The sequence below is a fragment of the Saccopteryx leptura genome, chromosome 1 (assembly GCF_036850995.1).
Source record: "Saccopteryx leptura isolate mSacLep1 chromosome 1, mSacLep1_pri_phased_curated, whole genome shotgun sequence".
NCBI lineage: Eukaryota > Metazoa > Chordata > Mammalia > Chiroptera > Emballonuridae > Saccopteryx > Saccopteryx leptura.
In genome coordinates, this window is record NC_089503.1 from 112,522,236 (window position 1) to 112,544,695 (window position 22,460).

Below are 22,460 nucleotides of genomic sequence, written 5' to 3' on the forward strand. Positions count from 1 at the left end.
TTTGAAAAATGCAGTTATCAAAAGAATGCTATTGACAGAGATTTCTAAGATATAATTTAAGTAAAAGATGCAAGTTTTGTATTATTTATTTGTCTTTATTATATATATTATTTATTTTTCTTATTTTTTATTTATTTTTTATGTTGATTTTTCTAGTAATAAATGACAGTTAAATCTGTTGTATATATGTGACAGCATACTGCTTTAAAAGAGAAAATAATGTGAATTTTAACATGTTGAGATTCTAGCAAGAATAATCTTTCTCTTTTTTATTTTACAGTTTAATGGGCACAATAAACAATTTCAAATGTGATGAATATTGTAATAAGAAAGTGAAATGTGCTTTATAATTACAGAGCAGTCATGTCTATTCTAATTTACAGAGTCAGGAAAGGCATCCTAAGAAAAGAACTTTAAAATGAGATGTACTACATATTAACCTAGGGGAAAATGCAGAGAAAAACAAGAGGTTTTTTTTAACTTATTGATGTTTAGAGATAGGAGAGAGACAGAGAAAGAGAGGATAGAAAAACAAGGAGAAGAAGCAGAAGCATCAACTTGTAGTAGTTGCTTTCTGTATGTGCCTTGACCAGGCGAGCCCGGGATTTTGAACTGTGACCTCAGTGTTCTAGGACACTATATCCACTGTGCCACCACAAGTCAGAAAGAGGGATCTTAAAGGTGAGAGAAACATATACCAAAATCAGATGTAAAAGTTGTAACAGGTGTGAGAAATGAAGAAAATAAAACAAGGCAACAAAATAATTGCTATGTATGGAATAATAGCTAAGTGGTAAAGTTGGGAAGGAGACTAGAGGTGGGGACAGGGTTATGGACAATGTATTAATAAAGCTATAGAATCCAAACAACTAGAGAAATAATAAGAATCAAGATTATTTTTCAAACGAATAGTAGCCACATTAATAGAAGAGACTTAGTAAATATATACATGCACATATTACATACACACACACACAATTTACACAGTATAACACAGAAATTTGCTTAAGACTAACCCTGGTTTGTAAGCTATTATTAGATTTTATGCTTATTATGCATTGCACTTAATTGATTTTTGGGGTTTTTTTCTAATTTATTTATTGATTTTAGAGAAGAAGGGCAAGAGAGACAGAAACATCGATCTGTTTCTGTATCTGCCTTGACCGAGGACCAAACTGGCGACCTTTGCATATCAAGACGATGCTAGAACCAACCGAGCTATCCAGCCAGGGCACACCTTATTGATTTTTAAGCTGGGAATAACATGACCAGATTTGTGATGAAATTGACTCCTTTAGTGTGAGAAAGTGTTTGGAATAGAGCAAGAAGGGAGGCAGTCACCAATTAGGAGATTGTTGTAATATGATAAAAAACAGAATAACAGTGTTAAAACCGAGAAGGAGACAGAGAGTTGGTCAGGAAGATATTTCAGAGACTAAATCGCTGCACATGATTATTTTAAAATTGGGGTTAAAAGTGAAGAAGGAGTAAAATGTGAATATTAAGTTTTTAACTTTGGCTAACACGAAAAACAGATAAAAATAGTCCAATAATTAACAGACAGAATGGGGCACCAAAGAAATAGAAAGAGCCAGGGAATAATGGAAATTGTAAAGTATATGATTGAAGACAACATAGCAATACTAGGCTAGTTAAGACTCAACTTTCAGAATAGTGTTATGTTTACAAACATATTAAGATGTTTTAATGCAAAATTTATATAAATACTTGATTAATTTAACCTGTTTTAAATACCCAGTAAACAGACTTCTACACTAAAATTTTAAAATGGGTATGTATCTGAGAAAGGAAGAAAATTTATGGAAAAATACTGATATTTTTTATTAAATTATTTATATGGCTAGTGGAAAAGCCCTGTATGTTTTATATCAATTGAAATTTCAAATGTTCATAAAATGTCAAATTAAAAAAAAGAGAGAACATTGTGTTTGAAAGAGTATCCCCCAAAATCCCCTAAAGAATAATGTATGAGATTAAAATTCTTTCTTTCTGATAGGTCTAATGACAAGACTTGTGCATCTACGAATAATATTATACTGACTGGAGTTAAAATCACTTTAAAATTATAATATTTTAAACTTATTAGCATAGTAAGTTCAGGAATTCTTTATCTCTTTTTTGAGATTAGTGATTTTTAAATGTAATCAGATGCATATTAATTAATATTTTACACTCAAGATCTAGGTTTACAAACTTTTTCCTTGTTAGTGTACTAGAAGTTTAAATTTCAGAAGCATTCCATTCAAAAATATTTTGGAAACACATTATTTTAAAGTGATATAATCATTTTCATTCTATTTTAAATTTGTCTCATATGGTATATAAATATAATTGTTTAAACATTCCGAGAATGATAAAACTGAAGTGCTTAGTTTTCCCACAGTGAAAATTAAGAAAGCATTGCAATCCAGTGATGTTATGTGGAGACAGATTGATTTGTGCCAATATTATTTTTTCTGTAAAAATAATGCATATATTTATAGGACTCTTTTTTTTTTCTGCTTCTCTAAAGCTTCACACTGACCAAGATAAAGGAGATGGAAATTTAAAATACATATTAACAGGAGATGGGGCTGGCAATCTATTCGTTATAGATGAAAATACAGGAGATATTCATGCTGCAAAGAAATTAGACAGAGAAGAAAAATCCCTGTACATCCTTCGTGCCAAGGCTATAGACAGAAAGACCGGGCGGCAGGTGGAACCTGAATCTGAATTTATCATTAAAATCCATGATATCAATGACAATGAACCAAAATTCACAAAAGACTTATACACTGCCAGTGTTCCTGAAATGTCTGGAGTAGGTAAGTATATGCAAATTCACATCAACTAACTTTTTTTTTTGATTGTTTGCTAAGGCAATTATTATGGACATTCATTTATGATATGTGGCCTCTTTCAAGTTAAGAACTGTAACTGAAAACTACTGTCTAGTGTTAGCTATCTCACTTTTGAGTATTTCCAATTGTATACATGTTAATATTTCCTGTATGTTGTAAATTAGATCTAAAACGATTAGCACTGTTTTGCTTGGGGCGATGTGCACAATATGCAGGGTGCAGATAGTGTTATTATTATTGAGTTTCACACCTGAACCTGTACCCCATTAAATACATTTAAAAATATAAATTAAAAAAATTAAAGAATAAAATAATTATTACTGAGAAAAATTATTTCATTGCATTTCAACCAACATTTTCACCTCTACTCAACTGCCATTCAAATGGCAGTCAAGTTGAGGGTATTTTTGTCTGAAATAAAAGGAATACAAATACTATCAGCTGTTTTGGATAGCTTTGCTTGCATTATTTTGCATAATAGCAATTAATATTTGCATTTGACAAATTTCTTTTGATCATCTCATTTGATTATTGAAACATCTTAATGTTGTTGGCATAGAAAATAGAACTTTAAATCCCCATTCTGTTAATTGGGAACTCAGGATTCTGAAAGATTAAGCAACTGAATCAAGATCAAATATCCTGGTAGCACAACAAGAATATTACAAGTCTTTTCATGCTATTTCAGTACTTTCTACTACTGAACAATGGCTTATTGTACAAACTGAAAATACCTATATCACTTTTAGGGCTGTCCATAATTCTGAATACCTTTGGTTCTTTATCTGTAAGTATGACTACATTTAGCTCTACTTATTTAAAAGGTTTAGATTTATTATTGAGATAAGAGTTGACTCTTAAATCATAACATACTTCTAAAAAGACCCCAGTAAAATAAGCTTACTATAATATCGAAACTATGCCACTGATTTTCAAAAATTGATGTTATTTTGTTACATATTCTAAAATCTGCTTTAAGTATATGTTTGACTCTAGTATAATTAAAACATGTCAGTCTAAAATAAAATAATTTCTTTATGAAGAAAAATAAACTTTAATCCACCTTTACTCGGTGATTTCTATAAAATGTTCCTTAACTCTGTGCTTCTGACAAAAATGAAATCTCATTTGTCTGAGAAAACTGCAGTTCTACTGCCTTTTCAGCCATTTATGTCAATAATAAGAAAACGATTTGTCAAAGTAGACAGGGATCCTATAAAATCATAAAGTCTAGGATGAAATATGAGCAGTTGTGTTCTCTTTAATAATTTAAAATATCGCTTATATCCTAGTACAGTTCTATGGAAAGAACTGCACTGGTCTGATGAGGTCAACCAGTGGGCCATTGTACAATAGATCTCCATCACAATATTTCTGTGAGCTTCCATCTGAGATGAAGATACATCTAAAAATTACCCTCTCCATCTCAACTTCTTACTGAAGAGCATTCTAAAGCAGTTGGGTTTTCCCCATTTAACTTTTATAAAACATTATTGTTACTTTTGCATGTATTTCATTTTGCCAGAGATTTTGACATTAAATGATATACAAACTTCCTTCTCCAAAAAGGTATGATATAACTATTGAAATAGAAAATGTTAACTGAGATGACAGAGGTATTTGAATAAGATATATTTTTATAATAATTTAAATTTGTATAACTTCATATTTTCAAAGCATTATCTCATTTTAAAATACATAATACTTATTAGAGGTTATTGTAATTTAAACTAAACAGCTTGTGTTTAGTCTTGTATTATTTTGTGCATTTCTCATCTGAAATACAAATACAGTAGATCTTATTAGCATTTATCATCTATGTTATAAGATCAGGATTGGACTAAGCACATCTATATTTTATGTTTTAAAAGCCCTTCTATTGTTCAAATAAAATATAGAATATATAAATTTATGCATGAAAGAAGGTTTGGAGGTCAGCTTGCCCCCCAAAAATTCTTCCTGTAAGGCAATCTATATTTTATTTATATAATATTTAAGTAGTGGGGAGTACAATTTCTGATTATTACAGGCATTAAAAATGAGAATTTGGACCATTGCCAATTGCACTTCCTTCATATCTACAATTACAGAAATCCCTGAAAAAACAGAGCTGGCATCAGTGACTCTGGTTGCAGCTTTTGGTACAAAAAAAATAAAGATAAGAACTAGTGGGATAAATATAATGCTTTACTATTTTTATCCACTTTAAAATAGTTTATGCTTAGACAAAATATAGTTTTGAAAACCTCTAATGTTTTATATTCTTAGTAACTCCTCAAAAGCAGCATTATTCTTATAAATCAAATGCCCCTCTCTCAGTAAAATTAAACACAAATAAGAGTATTGGGAAAAGGGGAATACATTTTTCTTTTTTTTTTTCCTTTTAAAAAGCTGGAAACAGGGAGAGACAGTCAGACAGACTCCCGCATGCGCCCGACCGGGATCCACCGGGCACACCCACCATGGGGCGACGCTCTGCCCACCAGGGGGCGATGCTCTGCCCATCCTGGGGGTCGCCATGTTGCGACCAGAGCCACTCTAGCGCCTGAGGCAGAGGCCACAGAGCCATCCCCAGCGCCCGGGCCATCTTTGCTCCAATGGAGCCTTGGCTGCGGGAGGGGAAGAGAGAGACAGAGAGGAAAGCGCGGCGGAGGGGTGGAGAAGCAAATGGGCGCTTCTCCTGTGTGCCCTGGCCGGGAATCGAACCCGGGTCCTCCGCACGCTAGGCCGACGCTCTACCGCTGAGCCAACCGGCCAGGGTGGGAATACATTTTTCAATAAGAGTTTCAAGCATTTTTTGCTAAGTTACTCTTCTGCCTGATTTTAAAAAATATAAAGATAAACTTATAATTTTGCTGATGTGATTTTCTGCTTTTTCCTATAGAAATAACCATTCACAGAGGAAAATTGTAGGATGATACTTATGAACTCTGTCAGACTATGTATAATCTATATATTGCTAGTTAAAGCTTATGCATAATCAAATAATAAAGACAGCTCCTAAAAAATATAAAGACTGCTTTTATAAGTGAAGTGGTGCACAATTATTTAATTCTAATATTATTTTTATTAGTAATTTTTACTTAAATCAAGGAGTTGAAAAACTACTACTATTAACTCTGGGGGTAAATAAAGTCTAATTTATAAAAGTGAAATTTCTTTCTAATGTTATCTTCTGATACTTTCTATACTGTTCTCTTTTTCTTTTTTATTTTGTCTTTATATATTCGTCTCTTTTTCTTTTTCATTAATTCTTTCTGCTTTTTCTTCTGTACATGTTTTTCCTAAAATTATACACAATATTTTATTTTAATTCTCAGAATCATGTGATTCTCTCTCTTTTTAATTAAAATTCAGTGATTCCAAGTAACTCTTGAAATCTGAAACATATTAGTATCTTCTTATTTGAATAATCTGGATGATATATGAGGATATAAAATGAAGAAAATGTGATGGATGCACTTCAATTTAAATATTTGTAGTAGATCCCTACCTTTTATATATTTTTTATTTTTTGTAAAATAAAAATATTATTTTATTTTTTATTACAGATTATCAAATTTTTATATTTGCATGCATTCATCTTCATCTAGGCAAATTACTATTGTTTGTTTTGATGTTTTTGGATGCATGCTTTCTCAATGACTGGGTATTTCCCCTAACTGGTCTCAAAAATGTATCCAGTTCTCCTTCCACATCATCCACCCAACAAGGAATATCTCTGTAGTTCTTTATAGATCACACAAATAACTCATCTGTGATTCTTTCATGTCCTAATCTAGGAACATATTTATAGGTTCACCTCCTGTGAATTCAGCATGCAACATGTACAATCATACCCATAATACCAGACAGGCCATTTAGTAAAATATTTAGAATAAAGTTTCTTTCCTCAGACTGGCTAGGTCGAATGCCATCCCTATCACCTCCTAGGTATGTGATCACAAGCAACCTTTATTTGCCCAAGGCCTACATATTTTGTTTATCATAGGATAAAGAAATGATACAAATCAAGTTTTGAGAACTCTTCACATTATTATGGGGGAGAAATCACTTTATTATTTTTGCTTTGGCCCAGGTAGGATATTAGTATATAAGGGGATATTTTTACATAATAAGAGAGTACACCTGGGACTCATTGAGTTATGGTTTATCTTTCACAGAACTTATCAGTTCTGTTACAGCTGAGAAAACAGGGGCCTCAAGAGGAAAAAGTCAAGAACTCATCTTTTGATAATTAATTTGGAGAATACATAAAAAGATTTGCTAAATTCATGTGTTAGCATTCAAATATATTGGTAAATGAGCTGTTAATTTAATCTTAATGAACAACATATTAATTTTCTGAATTTGCATTCACAAATACATGCAAAATTTGAAAACATTCAGAATGCAATTAGAAAAGTTATGAGTATTTAATATATGTGGGTCATTAAAGTAGGTGACAAGATCAATTTGGAACTTTCCCTGTCCTAAGGAATTTTATAATCTCCTTAAGAATCAGAGTCAAACATTGAACAACTATATCTATTAATAGTATACTGGGAAATGACATACAAACTCATTTTTCCCAAAGTTGGCTTCAGTTAATGGTCATTTTACAAATAGGATTTGATTCTTTATAGAGATCTATTGAAATATAAGAAAAGTCTATCAACATATTGATTGCATTATGTTTAGCACCTGAAGCTTCCACCTTTAGAACTTTTAAAAATCTTTTATATTAATTAAATTTATTGGGATGACACTGGTTCTCAAAACCATATAGGTTTCAAGAGCACAACTCAATGAAACATCATCTGCACAGAGAATCAGGTGGCGATTGCCGCAGGCAAAGTCTCTTGCCACCGCCATTTTCCGCCCTTTGCCCAGCTCCACCTTGCCTCCACCCCATTTCGCTCTCACTATTATCATCACACTGTTGTCTGTGTCTACTTATATATGTTTGAATTGGCTGATTCCTTCACCACTTTCAGCAAAAAGGTTATTTGGGACAAATTTTAAGAAAAATAATTTAAATTTTATAAATAAAATAAAACAGAAAATAATGTCAAATTATAATATTGCATGTGACAGAATTATATGCTTTCAGAACTGCAAGGGAAATGTCTAGTGATTTACATATGTGCAGCAAATAATATGTATCTTATTGATAGGCATAATCAAGTATAAATATTAGCTATATTTTAAAGCAGTGGTAGTCAACCTGGTCCCTATTGCCCACTAGTGGACATTCCAGCTTTCATGGTGGGCAGTAGAAGAGCAACCAAAGTATAAATAAAAAGATAGATTTAACTATAGTAAGTTGTTGTTGTTTTTTTATAGTAACTTGTTTTATAAAGATTTATTCTGCCAAACAGTGAAAATCCAACATAAAGTACTGGTAAGTAATTATTATTATATGCTTTAACTTGCTGTAACTCTGTTTATAAATTTTATAAAGTAAATTTACTTCCCTATTTTATAAATCACCATTACTGTGGAACCGGTGGGCAGTTAGAAAATTTTACTACTAACAGAGATACAAAAGTGGGTGGTAGGTATAAAAAGGTTGACTACCCTGTTTTAAAGGGAGGCAATGACACTTAATAATCATATATAGCTTGCACATGAAAAACATTACAGGTCAATTTTTATGACATTTTTGTTGTTTTTCAATAAAAATGGGGATTCTCCATTTTTCACTTTATTTACAACGCACAATTAATTTACCAGAATAAAAAGCAGCAATTGTCTCATTGTATTAATCTTTGTGATATGTTTATTTTTAAATTTTCTTAGATAGCTCAAATCATAAAAACAAGAAATATTTAAATTGTTTAAAAAATGAAAGAATAAAGTGAGATTTTTTTTTTTGAGAAAAAATTATTTAAGCATTTTTTTCTAATCTAGTCATGATCTAACATATTAAACTACCAGCAGTAATTTTTCAGAAAGATGGTTTCTAATTCGAAAGTATTTAAGTGTCTGTGTTTGGATGGGGACTCGCATAGGTACATCTGTTATACAAGTCACAGCAACGGATGCAGATGATGCCAACTATGGAAATAGTGCCAAAGTGGTCTACAGCATTTTGCAAGGACAACCCTATTTCTCAGTAGATCCAGAATCAGGTAACAATTTTTAATACTTGGTATTTTTTTCATTATCTAATGCATCTGTATATACAATTAATTTGTCGTCTATTCTGTATTTTAAAAGTTATCTATTCAGTATGTTTGTACTGACTCCCTATAGTTATTACATGGAAGCAAAATTCAATTTTCTGTAATTCAAATAGATTATTTGAGTCATTAGCTCTTTGGATTATTTATTGAGTTTAAATTTATGACACTAAATAACAAAATTTCATACAGACTCAGCACTTCATGTGTCATAGGAAATATTCAAACCTAAGAAATGTGAGAATCGTCAAAATTCAGCTTATCCAGTTTATGATTTTTCTTTCTTTATTTTTTTAACTTTTTTATTTAATTAATTGTGTTTACATAGATTCTAGGGTCACCTCGAATGCCTTCTCCCTACCCCCTATTCCCCTCAACATTTCCCTTGCCCCCCTCCCTACAGCGCCCTCCTCCCTTCCTTTCAGGTTTATCCCATCCTATCATTCCCTTTCCCCCTGTCCTCTTTTCTTCTGGTCCCTTTGATCCCTCCTCTGTCTCAATTTTATTCCTCAGTTCTCATTATTCCTTGGATTCCTCAAATGAGTGAGTTCATATGATATTTGACAAAAGAGATAAGAGATTACAGTGGAGTAAAGACAGTCTCTTTAACAAATGGTATTGAGAAAACTGGACAGTTACCTGCAAAAAAATGAAACTAGACCACCAACTTACACCATGCACAAAAATAAACTCAAAATGGATAAAGAACTTAAATGTAAATCGTGAAACCATAAGTATCCTAGAAGAAAACTTAGGCAGTAAGCTCACTGACATCTATCGCAGCAATATCTTTGCTGAATTATCTCCACAGGCAAACGAAATAAAAGGCAGGATAAACAAATGGGACTTTATCAAACTAAAAAGCTTTTGCACAGCTAAAGACAATATGAACAGAATAAAAAGACAAACCACACAATGGGAGAACATATTCAACAATACATCTGATAAGGGGTTAATAACCAAAATTTATAAAGAACTTGTAAAACTCAATACCAAGAAGACAAACAATCCAATCAAAATTGGGCACAAGAAATGAATAGACACTTCTCCAAAGAGGACATACAGATGGCCAATAGACAAATGAAAAAATGTTCAACATCACTAATCATTAGAGAAATGCAAATTAAAACCACAATGAGATACCACCTCACACCAGTTTATAATTTTTCAAGTTAATTTTTCTATTAATCAAAAGAATAATCAGGCTTTGGCCTGATGGCTCAGTAGTAGAGTGTCAGCCCCCAGTGTGCGGAAGTCCTGGGATTGATTCCTGGCCAGGGCACACAGGAGAAGCGCCCATCTACTTCTCCACCCTTCCCCATCTCCTTCCTCTTTATATCTTTCTTCTTCTCCCACAACCAAGGCTCCATTGGAGCAAAGTTGGCCTGGCACTGAGGATGGCTTCATGGCCTCCGCCTCAGGTGCTAGAATGGCTCTGGTTCCAAAGGAGCAATGTCCCAGATGGCAGAGTATCGCCCCCTAGTGGGTGGATCCCAGTCAGGTGAGTGCAGGATTCTGTCTCTGCCTCCTCATTGCTCACTTCAGAAACACACACACACACACACACACACACACACACACACACACACACGATATTCAAATTGCTTTAGGAAAACTTATTTTTAAATATTTATTCAATGGAATCATTCTTTCTCTTCTGTAAGTTATGCTGAATTGGGTATAGATTGAAATATGTATTTAGGTACAAGAATATTTTATCTGTTATGACTAACTTCTGTAAAATGCACCTTGCATAGGTTAAATTTAAATATCTGTGATTAAATTATAAAATATTTCTCTTTTTTTCAAAAGGCATAATAAAAACTGCATTACCGGACATGAGCAGAGAAAATAGAGAGCAGTACCAAGTGGTTATACAAGCCAAGGACATGGGCGGCCAGATGGGAGGCCTTTCTGGAACGACCACAGTGAACATCACTCTGACAGATGTCAACAACAATCCCCCTCGATTTCCCCAGAGTAAGAAACGTCTCAGTGATCACAGGTCGAAAGGCTTCTCCAATATACATACTACAAACAGAGGCTAATATTTGTACCAGTGGTTTCATGACTAGTTTATACACAAAGGCAAATCGACAACACTTATCCCTACAAAATATCAGTTTTCCACAAATTGGAAGTGTTTATGATCATTTTCATCAGTGACTGGTAGTAAGAGAAAAACATGACAATGATGTTCTTTTGACAACTTTAAGTATCATCTTCTACCTTTAGAAGAGTTGTGACGTTTTCCAGACTACCTTTCCCAGCCTTCGCTATGATCAACTTGTTCTTTTTCTTATACTTTTCTAGTTAGGAATGTGGACTCTCAAATCTGACTGCCTGGCTTCAAATCCCATGCTACCATTTGTCTTACACTCAGTTCTCTTGTCTGTACATAGGTATTATAATTCCTTATTTAATATCTTCTAAAACACAGACTTGATGCTTTAATAATCTCTGAAATGAGATTCTATATTTAAATCAATGCATGTCAGTTCCATTGGCAGAATTTTTGCCCCTTTTCCTAGTGGCCCATGGAGTTATGGTGTACCTTGATTGTGATGGCATCTGAGACATCTTAAAATTTGCTGGGATTTGCTATCTACTTGTGAAGGTTAAATCAGTCAATGCTCTTTCAGTCATCACCATTTTGCATGCCATGAGGTCCTACAAAATCAGAATCCTATGCTCTGCTGAAAATGTTTTCAATTTGCAGTAAGTAAACAAATAAAGGTCCCTATCTTAAAATGTTCAATTAAGGATCTCAAATTTAAATTTATGATACAGATTTCAATATAGGAAAACACTTTTTCAGGCTAATCAAATTTAAAATATTTGATGATTCAGCTTTGGATGGTGCACTTAAAGGTATGATAAATGTTAAAAAGTAAAAAGTAAAGTCAAATTCAAAGAACATGAATAATAAGACTAACTGACATAAATCTAAATTTTCAGTTTCCCTAAATATGAACCAAAGTAAGAATCAATAAATTCTCAAATGATTGCTATTCTATAACTTTGTTATAAAGTTAGCAAATGGGAAAGAACTACAACAGCAATCGTAAAAATGTTCAAGAACTAGAGCATGACCTAAGCATATTAAAGACATAATTTCATGCAATCTTTATAACAAACTTTTGAGTCAATTGCTATCATTATCATTATTATTCTATAGATGTGAAAATCAAGGGTTAGAGAATTTAACTAGCTTGCCCAGTGATGGGATTATAAACCCAGGCAGTTATATTTAGAAGTCCCTCTTCTTAACTGCCAAGCAAACTGGAAAGAGAACAGACTTTGAAGTCAAAGAGCCTTTGTTCTGCATTCTGCTTCCCTCAATTTTACAGGATAATTTCCTTGAGCCCTATAATTGAGGATGATATAGGTACCTTGTTCCTATAAAAACGAATGTCAGAATTAAATAAATTAACACAGGGGGCCTTATATAGAATTTAGCACATATTAAAAGTTTTAAAACATTTCTAACTTTCATTGACATATTTTTGTAATATTTTTATTTCTATTTTGAATAAATAAAAACAAAAACTGCTTTTATGGATAACACAATGCAATATAGCTTGAACTGCAGGAAATAGAAACATTCATAGGCATTAAAACATGTAAAATAAATTGATGTGTATCAATTTATTTCTCTAACTGCAATTTAGAATATAAAAGTAAATGCTTAAGAGGGTAAGAAACCAAATATTTATTGCTTATCTAGAGCTTTCAACATTGCCATTACATATTTTTATGCATATTAAATTTTTAAAAATATTTATTGGGTTCTTTCCCTAAGTCAGAATTCTGGATTCTAATATTAAGCCCATCATCAATTACCTAAATAACCTTGGGACATTCATTTAATCTTTCTGGAATTTATATTTCTCATTTATGAGAGTGTTCTGCCCTTATAAATTATCTTTCCAACTTAACAAATCCATAATTTTTGACAGTTTACCATTCAATATAATAAAAAACTGTCTCAATTTAAAGTTAACTTATTGAAGTAAAAAAGTCAGTAGAAATAAAGGATTTTTGTTATCTAAAGATGAAATGTTCAAAAGAGCTCTGATTCAATTTTCAGGTACGTATCTATTTAATTCTCCTGAGTCTGTGCCTCTCGGGACCCATCTCGGAAGGATAAAAGCCAATGACCCTGATGTGGGGGAAAATGCTGAGATGGAGTACAGCATTGCAGAAGGAGATGGAGCTGACATGTTTGATATCATCACTGACAAGGATACACAGGAAGGGATTATAACTGTCAAACAGGTTTCTTTTCGCTGTCTTCATTTTTTCATTGAGCACTTTGTGGTTTGATTTTGCCTTTCAGTTAAGGGAAGAAGAGCCTGGTATTTTTTTTCCATCCCTTACATGCTGTCTATCCTTCATGTAAGTGGGCATAGTCGTGATTTCACTTTCAGTAAGTTAATCACCTTCATCACTGACATTTAGAAAGTGATATAAACTTCAACTGCTTTTGCTTAGAGAAAGACAACAGTCAAACTAGGGTTATATAACCTCTAAAATACTTCTGTTAGGTTTCTGCATGATAGAAAAATAGGCATGCAGCCATCACTTTATTTCATAGCATATTTATTTTTTAGCATATTTCAATTGTTAAATGTGATGTTCTATTCAAGGTGATGAAACCTGAAGATGCTTTGTGTTTTATGGTGGATTTCTTTCTTTTTAATGCACTGTGGGAGAACATTATGAAGCTTACATAGACCAACAAAATATTGATTACTTTCTATTGTCCTGATTGCTTGCTTTTATTCCCCTCTTGCTTTCCACAGTGTTCAGATTAATAATTTTTTTCTTTTTTATAATGCCAGTTTTAGAAATGTAGGACCTAAGGAAGTGATTTATATAAATAGTTTGGTAAAGCTTTACTTTATTCTATATTTTATGTAATTTTAACTTTGTATAATTTTACTACTACTACTGCTAATAATAATAAATCTTATATATTCATTAGATAATAAACCTGTAACCACTGAATTGTGAAATGTATTAATAAATGAGAATCGGTATTAATGTGTATACCATAATGTTTGGTTACCTCCTATAAATAAGTATAAAGCCTAACAATATTTACCAATTTATTTGATATACCTATAAAGCAATAATTGGGAAAGTTATTTAATCAGAATAACTGATACCATTAATAGAGCTCATTATTAAATATGAAAATAGTCTTCCATTGTTATGCCTGCTATATTATACTAATTTTTCTCATCTGATTTAAATGCAGGATTTAGATTTTGAAAACAAAATGCTGTATACTTTAAGGGTGGATGCAGCTAACACACACCCAGATCCACGATTCCTACACCTGGGGCCTTTCAAAGACACAGCTGTGGTCAAAATATCTGTGGAAGATATCGACGAGCCTCCTGTGTTCAGTAAAATTTCTTACTTGATAGAAGTAGATGAAGATGTAAAGGAAGGCAGCATCATTGGACAAGTGACAGCATATGACCCAGATGCAATGAGCAATTTGATAAAGTAAGTATTTTGAGAAAATTTAAGTTTGCAGAGGAAATTTAGATTGTTAGAGATACACATACACATGCAAACACACACATACACACACATCCTGCTCTATATCTGATATCCTCAGTATACAATTTTAAGAGTAAAATTGCAAGCCTTGCTTTATGGTTGTAAAAGTGGCTGTTAAATTTTTAAGTTCATAGCTCCCCAAGAAATATTTGCTCTTTATGGGGCCGCAAGTCTTGAAAAACAATGAATGCATAGCAGTTTTATCGGTAAAATCTCAAGAACTAGGACAGAGAAAAACTATTGAGAACAAATTAAATTTAAATTATGTTTCTAAAATTCTACCACAAAATCTGCCAACATATAAGGCCATGCCTTAAAATAGTAGCCTATAGGCTGCTGCTTCCTGTTAGCATAGAAATGTATGAAAAAAAAAAATGCTTTAGATCTCCAATTGTAGTGTGAAAACCCAGCAATAATTCAACAAGGAGGCAACATTGTAATATGTGACTCTTGTTTGCTTGGATAGCATTTAGAAAGAAGACTGATCCCCAAAGCAGAAATAGGTTATGATAAGCATCGTGGAGAAGCATTTTCCAGGGAAAACTAGGGAGCTAATTCTCACCCACCAGTAAATCTGTTCATCAAACATATTTTCTGAAACACATCTGCCACTTGCAGTGAGATTATAGTTACAATTAGCAGCTGTTGTCAGCTCTGATTCACCTCATCAGTAATCATGGATTTCCCAAGTTATAGGGTTGATTATAGCTTTACAGGTTTTGAAAACACATGTTGTCTCATTTCACACCTATTTTATGCTCAACATATTTAAAGTTCAATGAATTTTTGAAGAACATTTTTTTACTTCAGTCAAATCAAGAGTAAATCCAAAATAAACTTGATAGTGAGAAATTAATTATGCCTCTATAAAATGTACATGATTGCACCAAAAGCTAGAATATGTAAATAAGTGCATTCACATGTATAATTGCCTCTCTGGCATTTGCAGATTTTATTACAGAGATTAAAATAATAATAATTTTAATATGGGCCTTGGCCTGGCAGCTCAGCTGATAAATCATCATCCCCGGTCACCAAAGACTGCATGTTACACCCCTGGTTAGGGCATGCAGAGAAGTAATCAATGAGTACACAACTAAACAGAACAACTAAGTGAAACAACGACTTGATGCTTCTGTCTCTCTCTTCCTTCTTCTCTCGCAAATAAATGGAAAAATTAAAGAAAGAAAAAAGAAAATATGTCACTAATACCTACAATAAAAATTATTTGAAATATTTGTTCAAACATATAAACAGATGTCTTTTTGAAGGGGAGTGAAGGTTTCCTAGTTCATAATCGAAAATACATTACTGAAAAGTGGTAGCTGGACAGGAAAAAGCACAGCCATCGCCCAGTTTCGTGGACTTCCTTGGTCCACGATGTGCCTGGAAGTCAGGAAAGCAAAAGGAATGCTATTTTTGGCATATAGCTTCATATTATCACTTTGTTCTGGTGTCTGTAATTTCATTCACAATTTTTTTGTAGTAAATGAAAATTTAGGGATCTAATGTGTATTTGTTTTGATAGAACATAAAGGATAAAAAAGCAAACAACTAAAACAAGATTGCAGCTTCCATAGGCTCAGTTCTCCTGTGATTTTTTTTTTTTTACTTGTTATTTGTGGCCTGTATCATTGGATGCTGTGTCTGTAGAAGGTAGTCATTCAAAAAATTATTCCAGCAATCTTTTTTTAAAAATTATTGTTCAAATTCAATGTAAGGAGGTCAATAAAATGTTGTTTTAATAGACCATCTGCTAGGACACAGAGGTAGCTTTGTCCTATGTTGTTTAACGGACTCTTTCTGGTCATTTGTTGTAACCTGGTGCATTTATTATTAACAGGTAAACCAGAACAGCCTATTCTGAGTTGAAAATAAAACAGTGGCTGCTAAATGAAAGAAAACTATCCCTGGGCTTTGAAAAACTGCAAGACTTTATTTGCATTAGGGCAAATTTCTGAAAATAGGCCTGGAAGTTTGCATTGTTAATGTTAAAGTGAGCTATTTCTAAATATCAAAGTGATAGTCTTTCATGAATTCTTAACTTGAAAGTAGTGCCTTTCAAATTTGAACCTAAGAGTAGAGCAGCTGAAATTCTGACCTATTTTAACTCCACATGCGCTCCAAGTGAGTCAAGGCTCAGTTTGTATAATGTTAGAACTATTAGCTATTCCTCAATAATAGACACTGTCTTGCTAATCTCTAGGGTAAGGTGCACAATACATTTTTATTTTTCTCTCTGATGTTGAATTTGAACAGTAGGAATGAATCTAAGATCTATTCAGCCATAAGCAGATAATTGCTAACGATTGACCTTTCCAATAATGGGAATATATAAAGACTACTATTATGAATTGAGTTTCATTCAATGCATAGATGTAGTTCGGTTGTTTTACTTTGTTGTCTTTGTTTTCATTTCAGATTGTTTTTATTCATAAGTGGGATTAAAGAAAATAAAACATTACTTTAATGTTACAGTGACTTTCTCAGTACATATTAGGAACTAAATTGTGGGTGGACTGACATAAAAAGATAAACACTATATTTGGTCTTATTTAGCCCTAGAAGCAATGGAGATTTAAAAGAAAAGTATAAGACTGCCATCCTCAATTTTAGTACATTAATAGAGATCTTAAAAATAAGAACTATTTCAGATCCTTGTCTGACAAATTCTTGGTTAAAACCAATATAGTTTTTGTTTTTAGTATATATATAGGTTTCTAATTATCCTCTACCTAGGATTTCACACCCCAGAATATAGTTACTCTTGGGAATTTACAATGTCATGAGTTTTCTTTTTAAATCCCCAAATAAAATAATTGTGTAGAAGACTTATAATCATGATTAAAAAGTAAAGGAATGCTACCATTTCCATGCAGCTGTCTCATTCATTGTACTACCCCTTCCAAAGGTTGACACGAAGATGACTGAGCTGGTTCCATATTTTGGGCGAGAGATACAAAAAGAAATCTGAAAACAACTATTTAAAGTTTAGATATTCTACCTGTAAGATTGTGTATATATATATGTAATATACCCAAAACTTACTTTAAAACAATATTTATGAATTTGAACAAACTATTTTAGAAAGTTTAGTGGAAAATAATTAGGCAAGCCCCATCATGTACTATGTTAAATTGTTTAAATTATTTTTGAACTCTGAGTTCACTAAAGTTCAGCATAGTACATATACTAATAGACTAAGTCACATGTTCTTTATTAAAACTGCCCAAACAAAAAAAATTAACCCATTTAGATAAATATATTTTCATTCAATGTTTAAAAATTACCTATGTTTCACAATCATTAGAAACCTAAATATTATATTACTTATGTTTGTTAAAGTCAGTGTCTGATAGTAAATATATTAGAGATTTATAATGGGAACTGTAATTCCCTAGTTAACCAGATTAAAAAATGTAGATTTGCTAAGTGCTTTTAATAGATATCTAGAAAAGTGAGGTGCAACCAGATGCTGATTAGTCTTTTAGTTGTTTGTCACTGTTCTTTTTCTAACCAGTTTATCCTATGGTCTGTCACCTCACTATACAACTCTTGTCCTTGGATTTCGCATGTGGGGTTCACCTAAGAGTTTGTTAAAAATGCAGAATCCCAGCTCTCTCACTAGACCAACTGAATAAGAATTTGTTTTTATCAAGATTCCCATGTGATTCATATATAAGCTAACATCTGACTCTTCTACTTTCTTCTATTTTTAAGGGTTCATAAGATTACTTTAAGTCCATCCAAATAATTAAAGTTAATTTCTGCCTCAATTTTTTTTTTTGTGACAGAGACACAGAGAGACAGAGAGAGGGCCAGATAGGGACAGACAGACAGGAAGGGAGATAGATGAGAAGCATCAATTTTTCATTGCAGCACCTTAGTTGTTCATTGATTGCTTTCTCATATGTGCCTTGACGGGGGGGCTACAGCAGACCGAGTGACCCCTTGCTCAAGCCAGCGACATTGGGCTCAAGCTGGTGAGCTTTACTCAAACCAGATGAGCCTGTGCTCAAGCCGGTGACCTTGAGATTTTGAACCTGGGTCCTCCGTGTCCCAGTCCAATGCTTTATCCACTGCACCACTGCCTAGTCAGGCAATTTTTTTAAACCATAATTACATCTGCATAGTAACTTTTACCATGTAAAGTAGCATAATCACAGATTCTAGGGCTATGGAGATGAACATCCTTTAGGGGATGACATTATTTTTCTAACCATAGAATGATACAAATTTTATGGTGATATCTTTCACATCCAGACCTAATGAGAAATATTCATGGAACTGTACAGTAATGTAATTTGTTTTTATTTAGAATAGTTTGGATGGGGAGATTAGAGGAAGACCTTCAATTCAGCTCAGATGTTCTTTGAATAGAGTCATACAAGAGCAATGTGCTTTACAACAGCCTCTCCACGTTCACTTATGCTCATAAGGACTCTGTGGATACATGCTCTTAGTGTGTTTTTCTAAACATAGTTTTTATTTATCCAATTCAGTTGACTCTCTCAAGTTTAATATATCTACTTAATATGTCTCAAGCACTGCATGGATTTATAATTGAATAATTAAATCAAATGACAATTAAAACCTTACTTAAAAGCTGCCACAAATGTTTGTAAGCATAAATAATGATTTAAAAGTACACAAATAATAGAATTTAAATAATAGAAAGAGCCAAATATATAAAATTTTCTAAATAACAATTACATTAAATAAAAATTCAAATAATTTCTCATCATTTTACTGGCCATGTCTTTATTAGAACATTGTGTGAGTTGCCTATAAGTTTAAGAAACAGTAGATAAACTAAGAATCTTAAAACGATACATGTATTTATGTGTCTTTTTTTTGCTAGATACTCTGTTGATCGACATACTGATATGGACCGGATTTTTAGTATTCATGCAGAAAATGGTTCCATTTTCACGTTAAAGCCCCTTGACCGAGAATCATCTCCATGGCACAACATCACCATTATAGCCACAGAAATAAGTAAGTTGGAAATATAATACATCTATCAGAACATATTCTTTTTCACCAAAGTGGTGAAATAATTGCACTAAGTAGACTCTTTTTCTTGAGTTGGAATAATTTTAGCATTAGAAAGATTTGAAAGAAATGATTTAGAGTGCACTGGATTTTTTAATTATTTTAATGATTACTCAATATTCATCTCTTTTGAATTTGGTTTTCTTTATACCTTACTGTAAAATAGAAATATAATCTAATCTTCTAAAATTAATTAATTAGTATGAGAAAGTTATCTTCTACAAATAAAAGTTTATTATCAATCCCATTCTCCTCTTTTTATCATGCTTTCTATCAGGACCATGTAAGAAAGCTAAGATATCCATCAGCAATCTAATCAAGTAGTGACTACCACAGGAATGATCTGTTGCTTAGTTACAAATGGGGAAAGTAGTATTACTGCTTCTCAGCAAATGAGACTGAAATCTTATACATGTTCTTGTTGCAGATAACCCAAAACAAAGTAGCCACATTCCTGTCTTCATCAGAATTCTTGATATAAATGACCATGCTCCGGAATTTGCCATGTACTATGAAACATTTGTTTGTGAAAATGCAAAACCTGGGCAGGTAAATAAAATTATTATAAACTTTGAAAATAATATTTCCTTTTCACAAAGGCAGATTGCATTGCATTACTTGGACTTGCACAGATTTACTTCATGCAAACTATTGTCAATCCTCTATGTCACTTGTTTGTCTCCCCTTACTAAAAACTCACAGTAATCGGAAAAAGATGACTTTTAATCTTGTTTTTTATCATAAACTCCATGCTAAAATAGAAAACAATAGAAATATGTGCTTTAATTTATATACTAGATACATAGTGAATATTACGTACATAAAAAGTTCCTATTTGGATTCATAATTATGTTCATAATAAATTATATTGAGAATGGAAATAGATGAAATAAAACAAAATATAAAAATAAAAATATTTATGTAAATATAAAGGGAATTATAATCATTGTTTTGTTGATTATATTTTGCCACGTTTAATTGCTCAGTCAGAACATTTTAGTTTGATATGTTATATTAAGTGTAACTTTTCACCTTTAATATTATTGAGATTTAAAAAATGTAGAAAATTACAAAATCCTCTTATGAAGTAAAATTTCAGATATCTCAAAATAATTTTAGTTAAATGCAAAATATGTGCATTTTTGACACTGATAGAGTATTTTATAAGTAACAGTAACCGCATAAATTTTATTGAGATAACTTTTAACCAATTATTTAGATTTTCTCTTCTTTTTTTTAATTTGCAACATGTAATGGGCATATTCTCAGGTTAATAAATGACTATCTTTAATTTGATGCTTAATTTTATAGTATAGCTACACATTAATAGCTTATTCATTCATGTATTTATTAATGGAAATTTTGTTTATCAAACAAATACTACTCTATCAGACAGCAAGCACTACAGTGAGACTTATGGTACATTTATATTTATACACTACTCGGTATTATTTTTCTTTGATATAATTCTCAAAGTAAAAAATAATTGATTTTGATCTATATTTATATGCTTCCAAATAGCATTCCAAATATATCTTATACCTAGTGATAACCCCCACCAAATGTTAATAACTGCTTATTGGGCAACACTTGATTTTAAATGTCTGCCAATATGTAATATTTCATAATTTTACTATGTATTCCTCCAAAATTATTGAGGTTGAACATTTTTCATTAGTATAGGGTCATTTATTCATTTTTATTTTTTATAGGGCCATTTAAAAGAATCTTCCCAGCCCTATTAGTTTCCTAAATCTGCCATGATAAATTATACAAATTAGTTTACACACTAGAAAAATTCTCTCACATAGTTCTGGAGGCTAGAGGTTTGCATTCAATGGAACAGCAGGTGCATGCTCTCTCAGAAGGCTGAAGGGGAGGATCCTTTCTTGTCACTTCCTGGCTTCAGTGGTTGCTGGCAATCCTTGGCATTCATTAGCTTGGGGACCCACATTACTCCAATTTCTATCTCTACTTTTACATGATATTCTTCCTGTATGTCTTTATGTATCCCAATTTCTCTCCTTTTATGTGGATACCACTCATTGGATTAGGGCCCACCTAATCCAGTATGATACCATCTTAACTTGATTACATCTGCAAAGAGCCTACTTCCAAATAAGGTCATATACCTACATAATAAGGATTAGGGTTTGAACATATATTTTGAGGGATACAAGTCAACTGATTAAAGTTCATAGTTATTTTTTACTTATTTGTGCATTAGTATGTTTTTCTTTTATTGATTCATGTGAGTTGTTGATATAGTACTAATTAATGTCTTGTAATAATAAAGTATAATTGATATTAATAATTATTTTAACTTATACTATTACCATTAAAATTTCTTTGTCATTTTTATCTGTTGATGTAAAACAATTTTATTATAAAAATTTAACAAGGTTAAAAAGAAAATATAATATATTTTAAGGTACCCTCTAAAAATTAGCTTACACAATGGTTCATCTAATTATATAAAAAACTGAAATCATATAGTCAAAAGACCAATATTGTTTATGATTTAAAATACTACAAAATAGAAGATATGGTTTTGCTTCTCTGGGACAATATTTATCATGAATGTTAAGCCTTATATACATTTTTTTCTATATCATGGACCAATATGCAAAAAAAGAAACAGTGGATTCAGTTTGTATTGATAATTGTGCACTTTCAGAAGTATCATATAAAAAAGACAAAAGGTTACATGTCACTCTGTCTAAATGAATAAAATTGTGGTTAATATGAAATTACAGAGAACAATTCTTGACTAGTGAACATGCAGATTAGGATGCCTATAGAA

At 32.1% G+C, this 22,460-nt stretch overlaps 1 protein-coding gene across 2 annotated transcripts in view; it reads left to right on the forward strand.

Annotated features, from left to right (window-relative positions):
• Positions 1-22,460, forward strand: part of CDH9 (cadherin 9) — a 74,178-nt gene that overhangs the window by 46,080 nt on the left and 5,638 nt on the right. Inside the window, exons 2-8 of one of the 2 annotated variants that reach the window (XM_066360783.1) lie at positions 2,534-2,828; positions 8,858-8,977; positions 10,841-11,008; positions 13,119-13,306; positions 14,292-14,545; positions 19,464-19,600; positions 20,085-20,206. In XM_066360783.1, the coding sequence (XP_066216880.1) occupies positions 2,534-2,828; positions 8,858-8,977; positions 10,841-11,008; positions 13,119-13,306; positions 14,292-14,545; positions 19,464-19,600; positions 20,085-20,206 (1,284 nt within the window). The remainder of the gene's footprint in view (positions 1-2,533; positions 2,829-8,857; positions 8,978-10,840; positions 11,009-13,118; positions 13,307-14,291; positions 14,546-19,463; positions 19,601-20,084; positions 20,207-22,460) is intronic. The other variant, XM_066360784.1, reaches the window with a different exon arrangement.